The following is a 21,155-nucleotide window of genomic DNA, read 5'->3' as shown; positions in this document are numbered from 1 at the left end:
TTTGCAGACTACTTTATGGGGAAAATATGTGACTATTACAATTTTTACTTTTAAAACCCATAAAAATTCAAGGATGTTTTCAGACCAGGAAATACCAAAACTGATGATGTTGGTATGTTTTTAGGTCTATAATTATCGCTCCTTGACCTCTCACAGGTGTTCAGAATTAAGATGATTAGGATCAATTGGTCCATAAATATTTCTAGTTCGTAGGCACTCCTAGATCATTCAGTCATGTCTCTCCTTTGGCAATGTGCAATTGTTTTGGCTATCGTAGCAGCAAGAGCTGCCAATGAAGGTACGTCTAATAATGAATACCATGTTAACTTGAATAGGCTACTTATCTCATGCTGACCGCCTAACAGACTAGCCAAGTTGTGGTGTTGGCTCTTGACATGTGAATGATGACATTATTGAATTTATATTTTTAGATTTTAATGTGGATTGTGAGAAACACTCCATTAAAGTGACATGGAAGGTCAGTCCAGAGTTGGTTGAACATGCTGCCCGTCTTTTCCTTGGACACTGTGTTCCGTCCACATTTTCTGTTCTTCCCACGGGAGAAGGGATGGCGACATTCCACTACAACCTCAATGGCTGTGCCATCAAGAAACGGGTAATGTCTAACTCTTGACCCAATGTATGCCATTTTGGATCCTGCGACGCCTAATGCTTCTCCTTCTATTTCCCAGGTGACTGGCAAGAAACACATCTATTCAACCAGTCTGACTTACAGACCTAACCGAAAGCCCAAACCTGCTGCCATTAGTCACCATATTAAGTGTGTTTACATAAGGTAACCATCTATGCCAGGGGCACTCAACTCTTACCCTAAGAGGTCTGGCGCCTGCTGTCTTTCGGTTCTACTTTATCATTAATTGCACACACCTGGTGTCACGGGTCTAAATCGGTCCCTAATTAGAGGGGAATGATTTTTTTTTAAATGCAGTGGAACTGAGTTGAGTGTTTTAGGGCTCTATTGGGTGTAGTGTACTCTAGCTATGGTGTTGGAATCAAATCTTCCTAAGCCTTTGCCACCTTCATTATTAAACTAAACATTCCCCCTTGTATGTAGACCTGAGGGATGGATTCCCCCATTCCTTATCCCTGCCTATGGTAGTGCTGAGGGTCATGGAGGATTGGTTTTCCACATGGCACTCCTCAATGGTGAGTGACTCATACAACATCAATTATTGTAAGAATATGTTCAGTCAACTTACCTGGTAAAGAAATTCCTAGCAGAGGACACTGCCCAAAGCTAGTTGAAACCTGTGGCTGTACAGTACGTATGAGCATTGCGCCCCTTCCCCTTCTCTGTTGCATGTAGAAGACCTTACTGGTCTGGCTAAGAGCAGCCTGTTTCCCCTGGGCTCTTTCATCCCCATCTGGGCAGCAGTGGATCAGAAGGACCATCAGCCCTTGCTGCTGCTCTTGGAGGAGTGTGTGGCGGCCACAACACCAGAATTGCAGTCTGCGAGCCTGGTGTACCCCATCATCACCAACAAGGGGTATGTACCAGACCTGGCTATGGCCATGTAGGGTGCACGTTTTGGTTTTTGACTGCCTAGCGCTACACAGCCTACTCGAATGTTGAAAAGTACTGAATACATTTTAAAGTTGGCTTATTTGCTGGATGGAAGTTCTGTTTGTCTGCTCATTGCACAATGCATTTTCAGTTGCCTTGCAGATGGGAAGACTGGGAACTCCAGGTTCCTGCCTAGGTACCACTCGTCTGCTATTCTGCTTTACCTGCAGTCCTTCAAGTTTGCCTTAGGCGAGGAAGTGAGTGGACCACAAGTTCTCGGTATGACTGGGTTGTTTTCATACTGTAGCTCTTGACTGTTTTCTTATTTCACCCCAGGTGTATATTCATTGTAAGCTTGTTGCATGGGACCCTGAGGTTTATGATATAGAAAAGAAGGCCTGCCACTACATTAAAGAGACTGGAGAGTAAGTATTGGTCACATTCTTTAACATTGGACCATAATGATGTTAGTGCCAATGCAACAGCCAACTTTTTTTATTCATAGATGGGAGCTGCTGGACGACCCGTCTCAAAGTGACCTCTGCAAGTGCTGTGACTCGAGTTGCAAGCCTCGGTTGAAGAGGCGTGTGGATTCAGGTATTTTGAGGCACTTCATTTCAAGCCTGACTAAACTGTAGTTCCATATTCATTTGAGCTGATCACTCTTGAGTTCTGATGGGACTGCAGCTTGAAGTAATTTATATATATTTTTTTCTCAGAACCCCAGGGCCTGGTTCAAAACTCTGTTCTTGGACCGCTCACAATAGTGGAAAACTCTGAAACCCGGATCCCCAGTGAATTTGTAAAATATCCTACTGTAGAACAAGGTGGGTGATTTTGGCATTGAAGACTATAGTTTACACTTGGCTTTTAATTGTATCAGCTTTGATGCCAAATTAACTTGAACCTGTAACCTACTCATCTGTCATTGTGTTCTGTATTCAGTTGACTGGTTGGTGTAATGGTCGGGAACACTTTGCTTGCCAGGTGTGTGTGCTGGTTATTTTACTGTAAAATCCCCCAACGGCAATGAGATGCATGTTACTAACAATTCTTCAACCTGTTACAGGGATGGCTGTCTTTTCTGTCTCTACAGCCATCTAATTGTAGGTGGCCTGAAGGGTGCATCACTTTCCACTATCCCCAGTATGGATATGAAGTCCTTTGACTTGAGCATGTTTCAATAAAATGAGTACTTTACAATGGTGTTTGTTTCTAATGGTTGTCAAAATGTTATGATCCTGATGAGATGTACCCTAAATCCAGTAGTGCGGAGCCGTTATCTACACAAAATAGCCAAGAGGTGACCATCTGGTTGTAAGAAGATCTCAATGAGAGTGCTCATTGTTCTGGACTTCCCAGTGTCCTGATTACTCTTGAACTGTAACACTTTCTTCTCTTGGCATAATTAGTTTGCTAATGATAGTCACAGCAGGTGTTCATGCAATGTTAACGCTATTTGAAAGATGGTCATAAGTGAACCTGCTTATTGTTGGCTATACTTTTTCAACATTAGCCCACCCCAAGATGAACTTGACAAGCCAAGTTTAGGGATTGTAGGTGGCTCATGGCCATGCTTAGGTAACAATCCAGGAAAATGGCTGTAGGTTACCTTAGTTTAAATGTGTTTTTCTTTTTTAGGAGAGTGCCCATCAGGGGAATTTACCCCAAAGATTATATCTTGGTTTCAGTGTCTTTCATACCTCACTGGCAAATGTTTACCTTTCTAACAGTTTAACTAGACTATCATTAGCATAAGGCAAGATTGAAAATCCCAGCAGTTCAAGAGCAAACTGGTTTTGGCACATTCATTGACATATAACTGATTAAACATTTCATAACACTGGCATTTCCCCTCTGACAGGTCACAAATTAATGCCACCCCAGTTAAATTTCATCATAGCTCATGAGCCCAGTACTTGCACTGTATCTGGTAACAGAACTCCTTACAGACCAAGCGTCACAGGTTTCTTTCTCCCTTAAAATTTTCTTTGCGTTGTCCTCCAGGAACCTCTTGTGGGGTGACGATGTCGACTGTAGCTGACTTGGCCTTTTCCTTGGCCTGGGGGGTGACTCCAACATGGCTGTTTGTAGACCTGGTACTTTTGAACAGGAACTCTTGACTATTGGTTCAATAATAATGGGCTCCCGAGTGGTGCAGCGGTCTAAGGCGCTGCATTTCAGTGCTGGAGGCGTCACTACAGACCCTGGTTCGGCCGGCCGTGATTGGGAGTCGCTACTTGTGGCGCACGATTGGCCGAAAGTGCTGTACAGAAACCAATTGGGTAAATTGTTGATCAGCCTGAGCTCCCACATGCTGACCTTTCATCTACCATGAAAATTCTCGATCATTTGATTTTCTTCAGTTAAATGCAACAAAACATTTATATAAAGCAATCTAATATGGTTTTTGAACACTAATTTGTTTACAAGCATGATTGCCATACTTTTAGTTTGTTTGCGCAGCTTGTTGGCCATTAGCCAATCTGCGTTTCTCAATGAGTTCAAAACACTGGAATGGATCCAACTAGTATTTACGACTTCACAACTGGTAAATCAATAACTCCCACTTGGTTACAAACACAGCATAAGTATCTGATAATTAATTGCAAGACTGGAATGAGTTCATACTAATGATTTCCAGATCAGTGATTGATTGCCTGCAGCTGGAGGTTTTTAATATTGCAAAACACACAGATGGCAGTGGTTAACGTGATTGCTTGCTGACAATTATTATAGGCATCCCAACTGAACCTTGGCGTTCAATCATGAAGGCTTTATTTTGCCGCAGTGTGGCTCTCCTATGCATGGCTGTTTCTGTGGCACAAGAAGGTAATTTGTATCATTGTCTTTCATGCAGGCCTATTGCATTTCTAATGCTAACTGTACTAGAACAGAAAGCAGCAGATGTTAGTTTGTAAAAAACATTTTTAACAATTATCCTACCAAATATGGCAGTAGCCCTGATTCAATCACTCTGAGATGCAGGGCAGCCAGGTCACAGATCGATCCCTCACTCCTGTCTGGGAAGTTGTTAGTCTCCCCAGCACAGACACTGGAGGGATATGTTCCATGTGGCACTAAATGACTACCTTCAGGAGGATGGTAGGCTTTAGCAAATGTACCCATGTGTATTTGGTAAGATTTAGGGTTGTTTAACTCTCTCCTTCCTCACACTGATGTACTTGAATGAGCTGACCTATGTCTACTCTCAAAGCTCACCAGAACTCTGACTTTCAGTCTTACCCAGTTGTTTGTCTATGACAGGTGAGATGTGGATGTTTGTGTACCCCTAAGGAATATAATTGTTCTGTTGTATCATGTATGCTAATGCTGGAGAACTATTCCAACCCTGAACTTGCACGGTCAGCTACATGTTTAATATATTTCCTTTGTACTGTAGATTGAGCACCTCCCATACTTGACCTAGTGCTGTTTCATACAAATGGTGAAGGAGATGTGGTCTACCACATGGGACTTATGACGGATAGGTTTTTGAGACTACTAGTAATCTTGACGTTAACAGATGCAAGACTGCCCATATGATGTGTATCCTGCAGATGACTTCTCTGGATCATATCTGTCTAGGGAATACCTCCTTGGTGCCTTCATCCACATCTTGGCAACAGTGGAGCAGAAGGACCATCAGCCCTTGCTGTTGAGTGTGTGGCGACCACAACACCAGAGCTGCATCCGGTGGGCTCCGTGTACCTCTTCGCCAAGGAGTTTTTACAATTGGGTTTTACAGCAGGATGTGACTAGTGCTTTTGTGCGATGTGGATTCATGTGGCGAACCATTCCTGATTGATGGGAAACCATTTGACATGTCTGGTGGATAGCATGACTTCAAACTCAATTTGAACCAAGACAAAACATTTCTGAAATCCGTCTCTCTGCAAGCGTTCAAGTTCACCGTTGAAGTGGTAAACTTATGTGACTTACGTTTTGACACTGAATATGAGCACTGATCCCTAATCTCTTATACACTGCAAACTTTTGGCCTAGAACCCCAGCGGCCTTGATACCAGCAGGAAGGCCTGCCATTATGTGCAAGGGCATGGGTAAAAAATATTGTATACGCCTATTCAATTTAACTACTTTTACTGAAAGGAGGGACCTCAACTTGCCCAAAGTATCTAATTTGGAGAGAAACAGTGCCATTCAAATCTTGACTTAATTTTTTTTAAATCAGTTGGGACCTCCTTGATAACCCCTCCCATAGTAACCTCTGTAGCTGCTGTGACTTCAGCTGCAAGTCCCAGAAGGGGAGTAACATCAGGTTTTACATGACTTGAGTGGGGTGCAGAAAGATTAATTTACTTATCGTCCCAGGGCACTAGAATGGGATGTCAGGGGGGAAAAAAGGCATGTCCAGCCACCCTTTTCAATGCTTAAACTCTTTTTTTTTTAATATTTATTTTTTATTTTTTTAGGTCAACTCAAAATGCTGTCCTTGGACCACTTATAACCACTGACAATTCACTGGCCTATGATGTGAACCTGGTTTTGTTACACCCCAAATGATCATGTCAAAGTTCATTTTTGTATGTTCTGTTTCATTGACATGTTAGCTGAACTGTACTTGTTTGTTTCAGGTGTGACCCTGAGTACAGCTGGGTTTCCTGGGAGATGGGCAGCCATCTACCGTGCATGTCCTGACTCTGGAATGGCTGCCGTTGACGTGATTTGAAATAATGTGTCGCTTTTTCTTGGTTTTATTCTCACTTGTTATCTAACAAGAACCTAAGGTCAAGCACATTAAACTTGACTGTGCCATGAGTTTAAACTCTATTTTACAAGCAGGTCATTGTGCCGATGTGATGCAAGTAAATGGTTTGAAGCCTTTTATTAAACCAAGCGCGCTTAGGCAATTGTATAGTTCAACTATGCTTAAAAGGAGATCAGAAATCCATGGACTGTGATAGACTTGTCTTCATGATCTCAAACCAGATGACTTGTTTCAAGGCTCACGTAATTCTCTCTCCAGTTGTAGCACCACTGCATTGTCTAGTCGCCAGCGTTTTGATATTCATAGATGCTGTTTCTACGACAGCCTAGATGTGTGCTTCATAACCGCCGCTATTGACTCTGCAGTACCTTCACTGTCTGAAAATGCCTGTATTTGTGAAATAATTGAGTGCCGTTGTCTTGGTTATTGCAATGATAAAAATATGCAGATGAGTCTGTAAGCGTTGCATTATTTAAGCTGTTTCTGTAGGTCAAGGTGATGTCCTGATTGGCGGGGCCTATATTGACTTAGCAGAAAAGGCAACCTTTTATGAACTGAGGTATTTGTTACAGATCACTAACCAGTCACGGGAAGCCGGAGCCAAGTCACTCCATTACACTAGTTTGAAAAACAAGTCTCACTTTCAGTCAGATTAATGTTTATTTTAATAGTAGCTGAGCTTTCAGTCAGTTGCTCTGCAGAGCATATCTCTACAGTGGGACATAAATAATTTGACACCTGTGGTAATCTGAAGTACCCCAAATCTACTCGCAGAATCAGAAATACAAATACTATATGAATATTTCCACTACAAATACTAGATGAAATACTAGAAAAAAATGATTTGTATAAGGAACCCCCATGCTTTCAAAAAGAGCAATAGCGCAACAATGGAAGAAACAATATGCCTTTTCCCACTATTGTTCTGATGGTTTACTACCTGAAAGTTTAGCTACTATTAAAATTAATTTAGGAAGTGTTCTGAGGCGTTATGCATTTTGCTTCCTGCACCTTCACTAATCTGTTTTGGGTGTGCTGGAGATTCTGCCTATTATCCACAAAATATTTCACCTTCATTTGCTCTCCAGTTCTTCCGCTAGGTGTTCACTTGCCTGTAGTCTGGCCTCAATGGCTTTCAGTTCAACATCTTGTGCTTAAACACGCAAGCAAAACCAATCAATATCACACAAAGGCTATTTAGTTGTAATGCAGTGTGTAGGCACGTAGCTCAGCAGCTGTGAGATCCCCTACCTTCATTCTGTCTGATCAGGTCTGCCACCTGGTTTTCAGGCTGACTTCCACTTCAGCAAGTTCCATCTTGGTGTATTTCAGTTCAAAGGATTTGCTCTACCAACATCTCTCATCTGTCTCAGCTCATTCACTCAGATATCATTCACTTTGTCTGCCACTGACAGACAGCAGCACAGTACCAACAGAACTACGGTGGTCTCCATACTATAGTAGGCCTATACCTAACCTCAGTGGTGTAAAGTACTTCAGTAAAAATACTTTAAAGTACTACTTAAGTAGTTTTCCAGGGTGTCTGTACTTTACTATTTATATTTTTGACTACTTTTACTTCACTACATTACTAAGGAAAATACCCGTTACATTTTGAAAGCTTAACAGGACAGGAACATTTTCCAATTCACATACTTTTTTGAAGAAAACATCCCTGGTCATCCCTACTGCCTCTGATCTGGTGGACTCACTAAACACAAATGCTTAATTTGTAAATTATGTCTGAGTGTTGGTGTGTGCCCTTGACTATCAGTAAAATAAATAAAATAAACTTGTGCCATTTGGATTGCATAATATAGTAATTTGAAATTATATATACTTTTACTTTTGATACTTAAGTATATTGTTGCAATTAAATTTACTTTGATACTCAAGTATATTTTAAAACCAAATACTTGTATACTTTTACTTAAGTAGTATTTTACCAGGTGACTTTCAATTTTACTTGAGTCATTTTCTATTAAGGTATCTTTACTTTTACTCAAGTAGGACAATTGGGTACTTTTTCCACCGCTGCCTAACCTCCTCACTTAAAACCTTTTGAGTCATAGCATTCAGTGTATATGTATGTAATGTATAATACAGTGTATTCGGAAAGTATTCAGACCCCTTCACTTTTTCAAAGGAATTCTCCGTAGAGCTCAGAGACAGGATTGTGTCGAGGCACAGATCTGGGGAAGGCTAGCAAAAAATGTCTGCATAATTGAAGGTCCCTAAGAACACAGTGGCCTCCATCATTCTGAAATGGAATAAGTTTGGAACCACTAAGACCCTTCCTACAGCTGGCCAAACTGAGCAATCGGGGGAGAAGGGCCTTGGTCAGGGAGGTGATCAAGAAACTGATGGTCACTCTAACAGAGCCCCATAGTTCCTCTGTGGAGATGGGAGAACCATCTCTGCAGCACTCCACCAATCAGGCCTTTATGGTAGACTGGCCAGACGAAAGCCAATCCTCAGTAAAAGGCTCATGACAGTGTGCTTCTAGTTTGCCAAAAGGCACCTAAATGACTCTCAGACCAAGAGAAAACAAGATTCTCTGGTCTGATGAAACCAAGATTGGACTCTTTGCCCTGAATGCCAAGCGTCACATCTGGAGGAAACCAGGCACCGCTCATCACCTGGCCAATACCATCCCTAAGGTGGAGCATGGTGGTGGCAGCATCATGCTGTGGGGATGTTTTTCAGCGGCAGGGACTGGGAGACTAGGCAGGATTGAGGGAAAGATGAATGGAGCAAAGTACAGAGAGATCCTTGACGTAAACCTGCTCCAGAGCGCTCAGCACCTCAGATTAGGATGAAGGTTCACCTTCCGACAGGACAACGACCCTAAGCACACAGCCAAGACAACACAACACAGGAGTGGCTTCGGGACAAGTCTCTGAATGTCCTTGAGTGGCCCAGACAGAGCCCGGACTTGAACTCGATTTAACATCTCTGGAGACCTGAAAATAGGTCTGAAAATATGCTCCCCATCCAACCTGACAGAGTTTGAGAGGATCTGCAGAGAAGAATGGGAGAAACTCCCCAAATACAAGTGGTTCAAGATTAGTGTCATACCCCAAAAAACTTGAGGGTGTAATCGCTGCCAAAGGTGCTTCAACAAAGTACTGAGTAAATGGTCTGAATACTTATGTAAATGTAATTTGTACTTTAAAAAAAAAAAAGTATACATTTGCAACATTTTCTACAAACCTGTTTTTGCTTTGTCATTATGGGGTATTGTGTGCAGATTGACGAGGGAAAAAAACTATTGAATCCATTTTAGAATAAGGCTAAAATACTTTACCAATGCGCTGTGCAGGCCTACACAATGTGAAAGACTAACAACAGGATTAATGATTAGCCACTGTCCTTAGTTTAGTAATTTTTCCTGGTTAAACTTGGATATTTTGGAAATTCAAGGTGAAATTGAGCAAACAATGACCATGGTATTGATACTGTTGTGACAAGTACATCTGTTGCGCACCTGTTTTTGCTCAGTCTTGTCATACAATATTGACAATGGAATACATTTTTTATATTTTATAAACCATATAGTTATCATCAAAGACCTATTTTAGCGGGAGTCCAGGACATTTTGTTCACTGGGATTTCTCTCTGCACGGTTACCGTATCATGTGAAGGGATGAAATTGGGCAACCATCCAAACGTCTATTAATTTAGCGCGCTATGGAGGACTCGACCAATCAACGACGCGCGCGCATTCAACGGTACCAACAAACTGCAGTGCAGGAGAACAGGACTAGTAGCTACAGTAAAAATATAAAATAAAGCAGACTTTTCAGCTCCTCAGCTTCGGTTGATGGTCAACATTTCAAAACTAAGGTAGTCAACAACATTGAAATGAGTCATATTTGAGTGTGTCTGACGTGTTTTCTCTGCCCTGCATCACTTTACAACCTTATGCTAGCTAGCTGGTTTGCTAGGTAACGTTAGCTGCTAAGCTAGCATTACTGGCTAGTCAGACTAGGTTTCAAACCAGTCATTGATCATATCTAATGTTAGTTAGCTGGCTAGTTTGCTAGCGACACAAAAGTCCAATTGATACGCAAACTTGAGACAATAAACCTGGTTAAAATGCGTGAACATAACTAGTTAACGTTATCATGATGGAATCCAGTCATCCTGAATTCTAACCTTTCTCTCCACGGTTTTGTGTCAAGATTCAAGAGCTAGTCAAGAACAAGGCATTAGGATGGACTGGTTCCACTGTAACAGCTGCTTCCGAAGAGAGGGGCAGAACTTTGCTGTCTCCAGCTGTGGTCACATCTGTTGTGAAGGCTGCATCAACCCTAATAAAAGTATGACTGTTGTCATTTCCCTGTCCCCCGCCCACACCCATCCTATGGTCCCAGATCTGTTCTTATTTCATACTGTTGTGTTGTCTCGAAATGTTGCCTTTTTTCCCCCTCAGAACATTGCACTGTGTGTGGAGCCAGCTGCAATTACCTGGCCATCTCAGACCAGGTTGGTTTAATTTGTTCAATTCAATGACTGTCACTGATTCATCAACAGCAACATGTAGCCTACCCAGTAAATCAAGTGTCCCTCATCTCTACATACTTATAACACTTTCTTTTCCCTACATTACTCTTCCTATATTGGAAGATGAAGCCTCAGGAGCAGGTGTTCTTCAAAGACCCTGTTAAGCTCATTCAGTCTCGTCTGGAGCACATAGCACAGGTTCAACTCTGTTTTCCATTTTGTGTTAGGTGTATTTGATATAAAAGTTGCGGGGTAAAAGCAGTGTAAAAATGAAAGTTAAACACAAATGTTTATTATGGGCCTACCAGCGCAATACCTATTTGTACAATGATATATCTGCCTGTCAGATTGCTCTATTCCAGCGAAGGCAGAAGGAAAGGGTCATTGTCTACTTCAAAAACAAATCTATGGAGCTGGAGAGGAGACTGAAGGATGTCACAGATCAGTGTTACAGGTTCAGTAACAACAACTGATAGTATGTTACTATTATTCTTCTGTATTACTTCAGTCAATTAGTGACATTTCTTTCTCTCGCATAACCTTTATGCAGGCAAGTTTTAGAGCTGAAAAGAGAGAATGCCGAGTTGAAGAAACCTCTCTCTCAGAGGAGGGTATGATTTTCAGTGTGTTTAGCATCGAATGTCTTTGAGCATTAGTAAAGACTGTCTTTTGACTTTGATTAATCAAGTACGCTATTGCTGTCACAATACTCATTTTAGACTTTCCTCTTTTTTTCACAGGCATCACCTGGACAATTTCAAACAAATGGGTATAAGTCTCAAATATTTATCACATCTGAGAAATATATTTTCAATATGTTGTCATTATCTCATAAGTTAAAAGTGTTTACTGACAACTGATCTGTTTCCCCTAGCAGTGCCCAAAGGATGTCTCTCCCAGTGGCTGTTACCTCCCCAGGTAAAGATGAATGTTGATGGGTTGTGGTCAGAAGCATTTCAGAGATCTTAGCAAGACGATACAATTTAAATGAATCCCCAATAGGAGAAATTCCAATCCATTTTAAACCTCAGATGAGCAATGGTGTGTAACTTTCCTTATCTGTCTTTACACTTACAGTCACCCCTCGCTCACGTCCTGTTAGGTAGGAGATATATGAATGTGGTTGCACAGACAAGCATGTATGCATACACACATCACACTGACTGTCTAACAGCAGTCTTTCAAACACAATGTCCTATATTCTCTCAATTTATTCAATTCAGAGATATTTTTACCTGTCAATAACTGTTTCAGCCACCAAGGCTTTGCTGAAACCCAGGAGAGATTCAGAGATAGAAACCCTAGGCTCACCCTCGCAGTGAGTTTTCATTCCTTCTTTGCTAAAGCAGTTTTCATGTCCCTTCTCTGTCTTAACTGTAGCAGACTGAGAAACCCTCCTCCAGTAAGTGTATTTTCTTATGGTCTCTGTTTCTCTCCTGCTCCCGCTCTCAGACTCCGCCTGGTTCTGCCACATCAATCTCCAGCCTTGGCTCTCTGCACGAGCGTGGTGGCTTCAGTGAGTGGCACACAACAGATTAACTTAATGTCATGAAAAAAATAATCATTGGCACATTTTCATGCCAAACATTTTTGAAAGATGTCACAGAAATATATCAACAATCCACAAACAGATGGTTACAGATTGGCATAGAATTGTCTTAGCACACCATGGTAGTTCATTCAAGCAACAACTATTTTTCTGTAAATCACTTTGAACATCAAACTGTCTAATGGTGGGACTGAAATGTTTATTTTTTATTTTTTATCTCTTCTCATAGGGACTCCCACCATTATTAGCACTCCCACCCGGTAAGAATTGATGAATATCAGTTGATTTCCATTTCCATGGTGCATCGTTGAAAGTATTGGTAAGGGTGGATTTACATTAGTAATGTTGTAGTAAGATCGCTCTTCAACATCAGATTTGCTACTTTTCTGTTTTCACTATCCTTACTTCATCCTTTGGATGTTCTGTGACCAGAGCCACGTTCCTGCTTCATGCATGTGTGTGCACCTATTAGCGTAACGTAAATATCATAGTATATAGACAAACAAAATAAGGAACGCACATCAAACTATACAGGAGCTTCTCATCTAAACCATAATGTTGCACTCTTGGTTAATGCAATGATTCACAAATGTGTTAATATTTTAAGCCTTTAATTAGCAATTTGGCTAACAGCAAAAATGCTATCTACTGGTATTAAGGTAATTCTTACAGGTACATGTAGTGTGGGAGATTCTCATTTGGACAAAAGTCATCCAGAAACTGATAATTGGTTGAGTGTCAATTACACTGAACAAAAATATAAAAGCAACATGTAAAGAAATTTTCATAAGCACAAAAAGCTTTTCTCTCAAATTTGTTTACATCCCTGTTAGTGAGCATTTCTCCTTTGCTAAGATAATCCACCCACCTGACAGGTGTGGCATATCAAGAAGCTGGTAAAACAGCATGATCATTAAACAGGTGGACCTTGTGCCAGGGACAAAAAAAAGGCCATTCTAAAATGTGCAGTTTTGTCACATAATGCCACAGACGTCTGAAGTTTTGCCATGCTGACTGCAGGATTTTCCACCAGAGCTGTTGCCAGATAATTGAATGAACATTTCTCTACCATAAACTGCCTCCGTCGTTTTAGAGAATTTGACAGTACTTCCAACTGGCATTACAACCACAGACCACGTGTAACCACGCCAGCCAAGGACCTCCACATCCGGCTTCTTCACCTGCTGGATCGTCTGAAACCAGCCACCCGAACAGCTGATGAAACTGGGTTTGCACAACAGAAGAACTTCTACACAAACTGTCAGAAACCGTCTTGGGAAGCTCATCTGGGTGCTAGTCGTCCTCACCAGCGTGTCGACCTGACTGCAGTTTGGCGTCAAAATTTACTTCAGTGGACAAAACTCACTTTCGATCGCTACTGGCACGCTGGAAAAATGTGCTCTTTGCGGATGAATCCCGGGTAACTGTACCGCAACAAGATCCTGAGGCCCATTGTTTTCTGATCCATGCACCTACCTTTTTTTATTTATTTTTAAATATCTGTGACCAACAGATGCATATCAGTATTCTGAGTCATGTGAAATCCATAGATTAAGGCCTAATGAATTTATTTAAAATTGACTGATTTCCTTACATGAACTGTAACTCAGTAAAATCTTTGAAATTGTTGCATGTTGGAACATTTTTGTTCATTATAATTAATAGGCGAATGGAGGATTGTCCTCACCTCCTCAGATCTATGAAGCACAACTGCCCTACCTGAATCCTTTGCAGAAGAGTTGTTTGGGAGACATCTCTCAAAGAGAGAGTTGAATCTAGATCTGTCTCTTTACACTACAAAAGTATCGTTCCTGGGACTGTGTCGTCAAAGTAGTTTAGTGTAAAGCTAAATGAGCAAACCTCTCTCCCCAATTCTCAGGCCTGAGAATCTGACTCCAAATATTTTCCAGTTCTTGACTGGGTCATCACTGCACTCCCCAAGGCCTTTCAGAAATGGCCAGTAAACTGGTAGGTTATTGTTTCATACTGACTTAATTTCAATTCCAGTGACAAAATTGAGATCCAGTTGAATTTAGGTTTTAAATTAAGTAGCTCCTAAAGTGACTGGAGTTGAAATGGCAAAGACCCAACTTTGATTTCAGTACGTGTCCTTAAGCATTTTGGCATAGTTCTTACTTTTTTTCTGCAGAATCTGATGAACAGCTGACCCCGATCTCAGAAAGTGCAGGGAAGCAGTTAACACACACAAAATGTTTTTTTTTTTTTATATATATATTTTTTTTACTTGTTTCCAGTGATGCAGTTGTGCAAATGTTAAATTGAACATAATACAACATTAAAAAGACATGCTCCGGTACTTTGGCAAATATATATATATATATATATATATATATATATATATATACTTTATTTTTTAAACCTCCCGCTTTGGGATGTGTCAAAGTGTAGTTCATATGCATAATCTATGAGCAGAATTACTGTCTTCAATTAGCCACAAAATCCCTAGTTTGAAAATACTTTTCTTGAAACTGTGCAGCACCATTTCCCCTACATTACACCCCACGTGGGCCAGCCCCAAAACAATTTTAGTTGAGTGGAAGCTAGCAAGAGGCCTGCCCAGCATTATCCAATGAGGTTGCAGGACGGGCCCAACAACTCAGTGGAAACAGTAGAGAGCAATGAGGTGGTGCACATATGTGACGTAGTACGCAATTTTCAGGGACCACTTTTGGCTTTGGAGTGTTACTTTCACAACTACTAGATATAAAAGATACAAAAGTACTGGAGAATCTGACTTTTGAAATGAGTGCCATGTGTCCAGTTAAGTAGAACATTGAAAAACTGTTTACAGCTACAATTAAAGGGATTGGCAACTGAGAATAGTGTTCAGACAAACATTTCTCCTTCAGCATTCTTGTACTTCCTTTGTAATGTTCTCATAGCTAATAGAAAAAACATTTACATTGTAGAAAATGTTGCTTAATGTTGATTAAAATACTTTTACTGGTATACCTGGATGACTGTAACAAGTAATTTTCCTCTCAGAGGCATAGAAAATGGCCTGCACAAAACACTATTTATTGCTTTGGATTAAAGTGGACTAAGACAATCTATTATGCTTCAATCCCTTCTCTGCTGAACTGAATTTGGTTGGATTACACAATTCCAGTGACTTCTTTTGCCCCTCAATCACCTCACACAAATGCTCAATATAGGAAGAATACTGTCCCCACTAATCTGGGGCATGGACTAGGTGAAATCAACTAAAAACCCAACGATAAAATAAGCCTGTATTGCAGCCCTTCACAAGTAAACAGAAATTGAGACAGGTGAGCAGAGTGAAAAATACAGGATTATACCGGACCAAAGAGTGCAGTTCTTCAGTTTATCCAAAATATGGTTTGAACTTGTAGTCTGTGGATATTGAACTTCACTTTAAAACATTGCAGCTCAGTGCAAACTGCATAACAATTTTAATAGGAATTCAATTTTTATGAAAAGGAATGCATTTAATAAACATCACAGCTAAAATGTTAGGGCTCAAAAATTCAAGTGCAACCTGTCTATTCAGAAGTATTACATGTGGATGTCCAGTTTGTTGTTGAAAAAAGGACATGTAGGTTGTAAAGGAATGATTTCTACATTAAGTGATTAATCAGTGTCTTTACCCTAAGACTCATAAATGATATGTTTAGGTTTTCCCAGTGCAGTTTCACTTCTGTAAAATACAGAACTAAACTACAGTACCTAAGGAGCTCCAACCAATACATAATTTTTATCCAGTTAATATGTTGCTACAATACTGGACTACAAATGATATAGCACAAACAAAAAAGGTGGGGGGGGATTGAACCAGTGTACTATGTACTGTCCTGTACAGTAGGCAGCACCATCAGGATTTAAAGTCCAAACTTATGGGGGAAAAAAAGAGAATGCAGCAATAATTCAGCACAGTCGCAAAATCTGTGCTGATACTAAGCATTTAAGAGTCACACCTGCTCACATTAAAGCAAAGTAATTCAATATGAAAAGTTGTCAAATTTATGAGAAATTCTGGGTAAAACATGATCAGTCTTGTCCTCAAAAAAAAAAAAAAGAGACACTGCTATTTTCCAACCCCTACCATTCCACAAGTTCCTCATCTCAATTAGTAACATTGGCCTCTGGGTCAAATGCCTTGCTCTCCTGAGATGCAAACCAGTCCCGCACCTGCTGGTAGCTCATTCGTGACTTTTTGCAAAGGGCATCTAGGTCTTTCTCATGAAGAACCCCTGTCGAGCGATGGTAAACCTCCAGCGGATTGATGTCCGGGGAATCTGCAGTGGATGTTGGCGCTGTTGCGCCATTCACTTGAGACTTTCGTTTGCGGCTACCCGTAACCCGAGGAGTTCCACTGGAACCGTTTCCGCCACTGCCATTTTGCTGTGTGGCTAGTTCAGCCAGGAATTGCTCTCGGAATTGCTCACGGACCCCCTGCACCCAACGTAGCTGACCATTTTTAACAGCATAGCGCGTATCCCCAAACCACTGGCTGACGTCTGCACGAGGCAAGCCTGTGAGCTCTACCAGCTGGGTGTAGTCCTCACTCTTAGGCCACTGGCACCGCAAGAAGTGCTCCTTTAGTATGTCCAGTTGTTCCTTGGTCTTCCGTGGTCGGCCAGCGGGTGTAAGAAGAGGAGATGAGGATGAGGAAGGACTGGAGAGAGACAGAGCTGTCAGTGAGGCTTTGGCTGAGCGAGCAGACCTCTGCACCGTGCTAGTAGAACTACGCTTATTAGCGGTCAAAGTTGAAGGGGTGGTAGAATGCGAGGGGGGAGGGGAAGTGGAGATGGTAACGGCTGATGGTGGTTGTTTAATCTCTGGGTTCTTACTGCCCCTAAAGTGTAGAGGCGTTTCTTGTTTCACCACCACCTCGTTCGCTTCCTTAACAGTTTCAGTGTGAACTGAGGCTTCCTCCGCAACCTCGTCCTCCTCTGCCTCCACTCCCACTGCTCCCTCCCCAAATGCCTCCAAGCTGTTTGACAGAAAGTTCTGGAAGAAGTGTGAATCTTTCACCCCGTTGCTGCGAGCTCCCTTCTCTTGAGCCCTTCCCTGCATTTCAACACCATTTTCTTGATCCCGAGGCCTGTGTGCTATGAGTGGAAGAGGTCGAAGTTGCTGAGACTCGTTCTTTGCTTCTCCTGTGGTCAACTGAGGATAGACCATGGATGTTCCAAGCAGTCCACGCCCATTTCTAAGCTGGTACCGGCTGTCGCTGAACCACTTGCGGATGTCATTGCGGCTCAGGCTGGTTTCCTCTTGCAGGCGTCGGAGCTCAGTCTCTGCGGGCCAGTTTTCCCGCAGGAAGCTGCTGCGAAGGACTGCAAGTTGGGCTTTGGTCTTTTTGTAGCGTCCGCGTTGTTGTTGCTGTGGAGAGCCAAGTGAGGTCTCAGAGAGGCTCAGGGAAGCATCAGTTGCGGTAGTTGCTGGCATGTCCACAGGAGGGCGGTAGTAGTATGAATCCTGAGGGGGTGGGAGAGAGGAACTGAAATGTTGGACAGTGGCGGCTGGTTTGCAGGGTTCTGGGGTCTCATGTCTGGCTCGTTTTCTTGGATGAAGCAGATAGGAGTGAAGACCATTATTAATTTGATCATCGTCCTCTGCCTCCACAGATATTGCCCCACACCCATTCCTAATTTTTATCTCCTTCTCATTTACATTGTCGTTAGTCCGCTCAGGTCCGGCCAACTTGCGACGCGTCTCCTCAATCTCCTCTGAGGCCCAGCTGATACCGTATTTGATTCTCTGCACCATGAACCAGACCTTGACTTTGTCCAGAGGCAGGGCACAGAGGCGTGCCAAGGCATTCACCTCACGAGATGTTGGGTATGGGAACACATTGAATGCCTGGACCAGCTCTGGGATGGTGTCAAGCTCACGTGTCTGATCTGACTGTGTCCATACTAGCTTCAGGCCCTCAGAGACCAAAGGCAGGCACACCACAGAGTTATGGTTGGTGCTGAAACTAACACCCCCATCTCTGCCCTCACTTACATCACTGTCTGTTGCACTGGGATCAGAGGATAGATTGCTCTTTCCATTGGTGATCTGATAGTGTGAAGTCTTGGAGAAATGCAGGGAGGCATGCTTGCCTTCATTCTCTGTCCATGTGACCTCACACTGGGATGACTCCTTCATGTTTACCTCCAGTCCTATTCTCCTGTTACGGTCAACCTGTGTTGCCATCGGTGATGTCACCGCCCGTCACTCCAGTCTGGTAGAGATATGATAAAGATATCAAATACATTGTGTGCTTTATAAATTGATTATAACATTAACAGTGAGAAATCACACTGGAGGTTGGCAATGTCTAGATACTATAATGGTGTCATGTGCTTTAGGGGAAAAAGTGTCAAAGGAGCAGTATATGAGTCACAGTCTAGATGAAAGTATCTAGAGGAGGACTTTCTATTCCCAAAGTCAAAGACCTGACAGCTGTTTCCCCTCCCCCCTCTAAGTCACACTCCCTTCTCAAAGTCTCACCATGAAACTGGTTGTATACCCTCTGTCCAGATTGTGCTCCCCTCCCCCTTGGAACCAAAGTGTGGTGATTGACTTTTGTGTTGAGGGTGGGGTGTGAGAAATCTGCCACAGGCGCTTCTCTTACCCTTTCCAGCACTGGCTTTGTTCCGTCGTCCTTGTTTCCCTTCAAGTCGTCAGTCCTCAGAATCAAGTTTGACCCCCCCCTGACAGGCAGTGAGGCACAGCAGAAACACCTATGGAAAGACAAGAGATTGAGCAATTGACATATTCAATGTGTAGGCAATTCATACATGATAAAATATATACATAAATAAAACATTGTCATTTATATAGGAAAGTATTGTATAATAACCTGCATTATTAAAAAACATCTGAAGCAGAGGCATTGACTATATACAAAAGGCCAACTTGAGACCGGCTATTTGAAGGAATTTATGTGCACCCTCTGTCCTTATCTGACCAAAAGCATAAGTTCATTGCCAATTCGCAGAGCAAACTATGACATGCAACAGGTGTAAATTTAAAGTAATTTCCCCCTGACAAACACACAAAACTGGGATTTATTCCAAGTGCCCATACTCAAGCAGTCTATTTACCCTGGCGGGCCGCAGTGTGCATGTCCCAGACTGGCAGTGTAACACCCGATTCAACTTACTTTGATGACCAATACCGAAACTTTGTTAGCAGAATCAGGTGTGTATGATGAATGAATAAGCGTGCAGGACTGTGACAAATGACGCACACCCTGTGTCCTTCCAGCTAGGAGTTCACATGATGATTACCACAGCACAGGGTTTCCCAAACTCAGCCCTTGGTCTTCCCAATGATGCACGTTTTAGTTTTTGCCCTAGTGCTACATAGCTGTTTTAAATAATCAAAGCTTGATGAGGTGATTATTTCATCAGATGTGTCGTGTTAAGGCAAAAAACAACCAGTACACCCCTGGGAGGCCCCAGGACCGAGTATGGGAAACCCTACGATTGCTTAATAATAAACATAAACTAACACGAAAAGAAACTGGGAGTCAAGTATTTGAAAAATTAGATCAAGTTATGCTGACCAATTTACGTAACGGTCAGGAATATCTAGTATCGGAACCCAGAACCAAATCACTTAAGTGATTAGCGAACTAAATGTATCCTGCAGTGGTCTGTTGGAACTCTGGTTCTCGGAAGTTATTCGTTCATATCCCAAAAATGATTGGGCCAACCAGGGAGCGAGCAAACTAATAGCCCGTTAACATTTTATATAGCCGACGACAGAAAGATATTCGTCGCTTTACTAACGGTAACCAGGCCTCATATCATACATCAAGACAGCATACGATGTTAAACAGCTCACAGGTTGGAGTAGTGGCCATGACAATAGGCCTACCCTTCCGATGTCTTGATCCTTTGTGGCGTACTAGCTAAAATGGTCAGACTGCACAAGCGCACTCACACGGACACGCTTCAGTAATAACAAAAAATAAAAACTTACCGGAATCGTGTACTTCACCCCTTCACTCTGGAGTTGGGTAAAGTGAAAACAAAATATCCCAATCTTCTCTTTTGTTAATGTCTGAAGTTGGAGAACAAAACGGGGGAACAATACCGTTTGTCTGACCCTGATGCTTTATTTATCCGTCGAACCTCAAAACGGGTTCTCGTTTCGGAAACAATTCTAGAACTTTGTAGCTGTCTCAAGTTGAGACCCAAAACTGATACTTGATATGATACGCCTTTAGAATTGAATAATCGATTTGTTAATTGTTTGAAATGGTTTCCTTACTGTACCTACCCCCCTCGGTCCGTTGTTGCTTTTGTTCTGTAAATCCGAAAGTGTGTCGTGTCCGGCCAAATCGAGGCTAGGAGGACCAGGAACTCAGATCACCCCCCCTCCCTCAGTATCTCCTGAGTGACGGTAAAGAGGGTGTGCCATTCTATGCAAAGACAGGGATTGGAGGAGGGAGGTGCCGGTCATTGGGACTGGTCGGCAAAATAACTCTTCCATTACACACTTATAGGAATCGCAATCGCCATGTTTGTAAGGTTATCTTAGTTGTTTAGAAAGAGTACGTTCAGATTCCATTAGTCCAACGATGGTCTATTATATTGACAAGATAGTCAAGTGACCACTCTAACAATAGAAGTGCATGTCATCGAAAGCAGACGGGAGGATCGAGATCAGGTGGGACCATTCTAGCCAATGAGAGGGCAGAGACGCGTGTGAACAACAGGCCATAGAGATAGATGACTCATCTTTGTATCTGTGCCAATATAGTCTTAATTTGCTGATTGCTTCCAACTTATAGTACTCCCTACCTAGTTTACTACATAAAAAAATGTGTAAGCCCTCGATGGCAATGTCCATGCTAAAGTGGA

At 42.1% G+C, this 21,155-nt stretch overlaps 2 protein-coding genes and 1 pseudogene across 3 annotated transcripts; 2 read left to right on the top strand and 1 right to left on the bottom strand.

Annotated features, from left to right (window-relative positions):
* The first annotated feature begins 215 nt into the window (after nt 1–215).
* On the top strand, nt 216–2,715 carry LOC139387177 (zona pellucida sperm-binding protein 3-like). 2 transcript variants are annotated; one of them, XM_071133234.1, is made up of 11 exons: nt 216–298; nt 432–616; nt 693–796; nt 1,076–1,167; nt 1,328–1,508; nt 1,677–1,782; nt 1,862–1,950; nt 2,031–2,122; nt 2,245–2,352; nt 2,471–2,512; nt 2,622–2,715. In XM_071133234.1, the coding sequence occupies exons 1-10, from the start codon at nt 235–237 to the stop codon at nt 2,485–2,487; spliced, it is 1,038 nt and encodes a 345-aa protein (XP_070989335.1). In that variant the 5' UTR covers nt 216–234; the 3' UTR covers nt 2,488–2,512; nt 2,622–2,715. The 2 variants fall into 2 exon arrangements, with proteins under 2 accessions (XP_070989335.1, XP_070989333.1); XM_071133232.1 differs by having other exon boundaries at nt 2,471–2,712.
* A 7,637-nt stretch (nt 2,716–10,352) lies between these two features.
* Nucleotides 10,353–11,377, top strand: LOC139386756 (E3 ubiquitin-protein ligase RNF212B-like; annotated as a pseudogene).
* Nucleotides 11,378–15,253: 3,876 nt separating this feature from the next.
* LOC139386840 (homeobox and leucine zipper encoding a) lies at nt 15,254–20,648 on the bottom strand. Its single transcript, XM_071132690.1, has 4 exons — nt 20,572–20,648; nt 20,272–20,352; nt 18,917–19,025; nt 15,254–18,523 (listed from the first exon to the last, which is right to left on the bottom strand). The coding sequence occupies exon 4, from the start codon at nt 18,493–18,495 to the stop codon at nt 16,414–16,416; it is 2,082 nt and encodes a 693-aa protein (XP_070988791.1). The 5' UTR covers nt 18,496–18,523; nt 18,917–19,025; nt 20,272–20,352; nt 20,572–20,648; the 3' UTR covers nt 15,254–16,413.
* Between the last annotated feature and the right edge of the window lie 507 nt (nt 20,649–21,155).

Source organism: Oncorhynchus clarkii, chromosome 28 (assembly GCF_045791955.1).
Source record: "Oncorhynchus clarkii lewisi isolate Uvic-CL-2024 chromosome 28, UVic_Ocla_1.0, whole genome shotgun sequence".
Lineage (NCBI taxonomy): Eukaryota > Metazoa > Chordata > Actinopteri > Salmoniformes > Salmonidae > Oncorhynchus > Oncorhynchus clarkii.
Note: the sequence above shows the minus strand (reverse complement) of the source record. Positions and strands in the feature narration are given on the sequence as shown.

Bases quoted from the DNA above. Each gene is read 5' to 3' on its own strand.
- LOC139387177 (XM_071133234.1), top strand. From the start codon at position 235: ATGTCTCTCCTTTGGCAATGTGCAATTGTTTTGGCTATCGTAGCAGCA. The intron at 299-431 runs GTACGTCTAATA...TTATATTTTTAG, and splicing joins AGCAAGAGCTGCCAATGAAG to ATTTTAATGTGGATTGTGAG. The intron at 617-692 runs GTAATGTCTAAC...TCTATTTCCCAG, and splicing joins GCTGTGCCATCAAGAAACGG to GTGACTGGCAAGAAACACAT.
- LOC139386840 (XM_071132690.1), bottom strand. From the start codon at position 18,495: ATGGCAACACAGGTTGACCGTAACAGGAGAATAGGACTGGAGGTAAAC.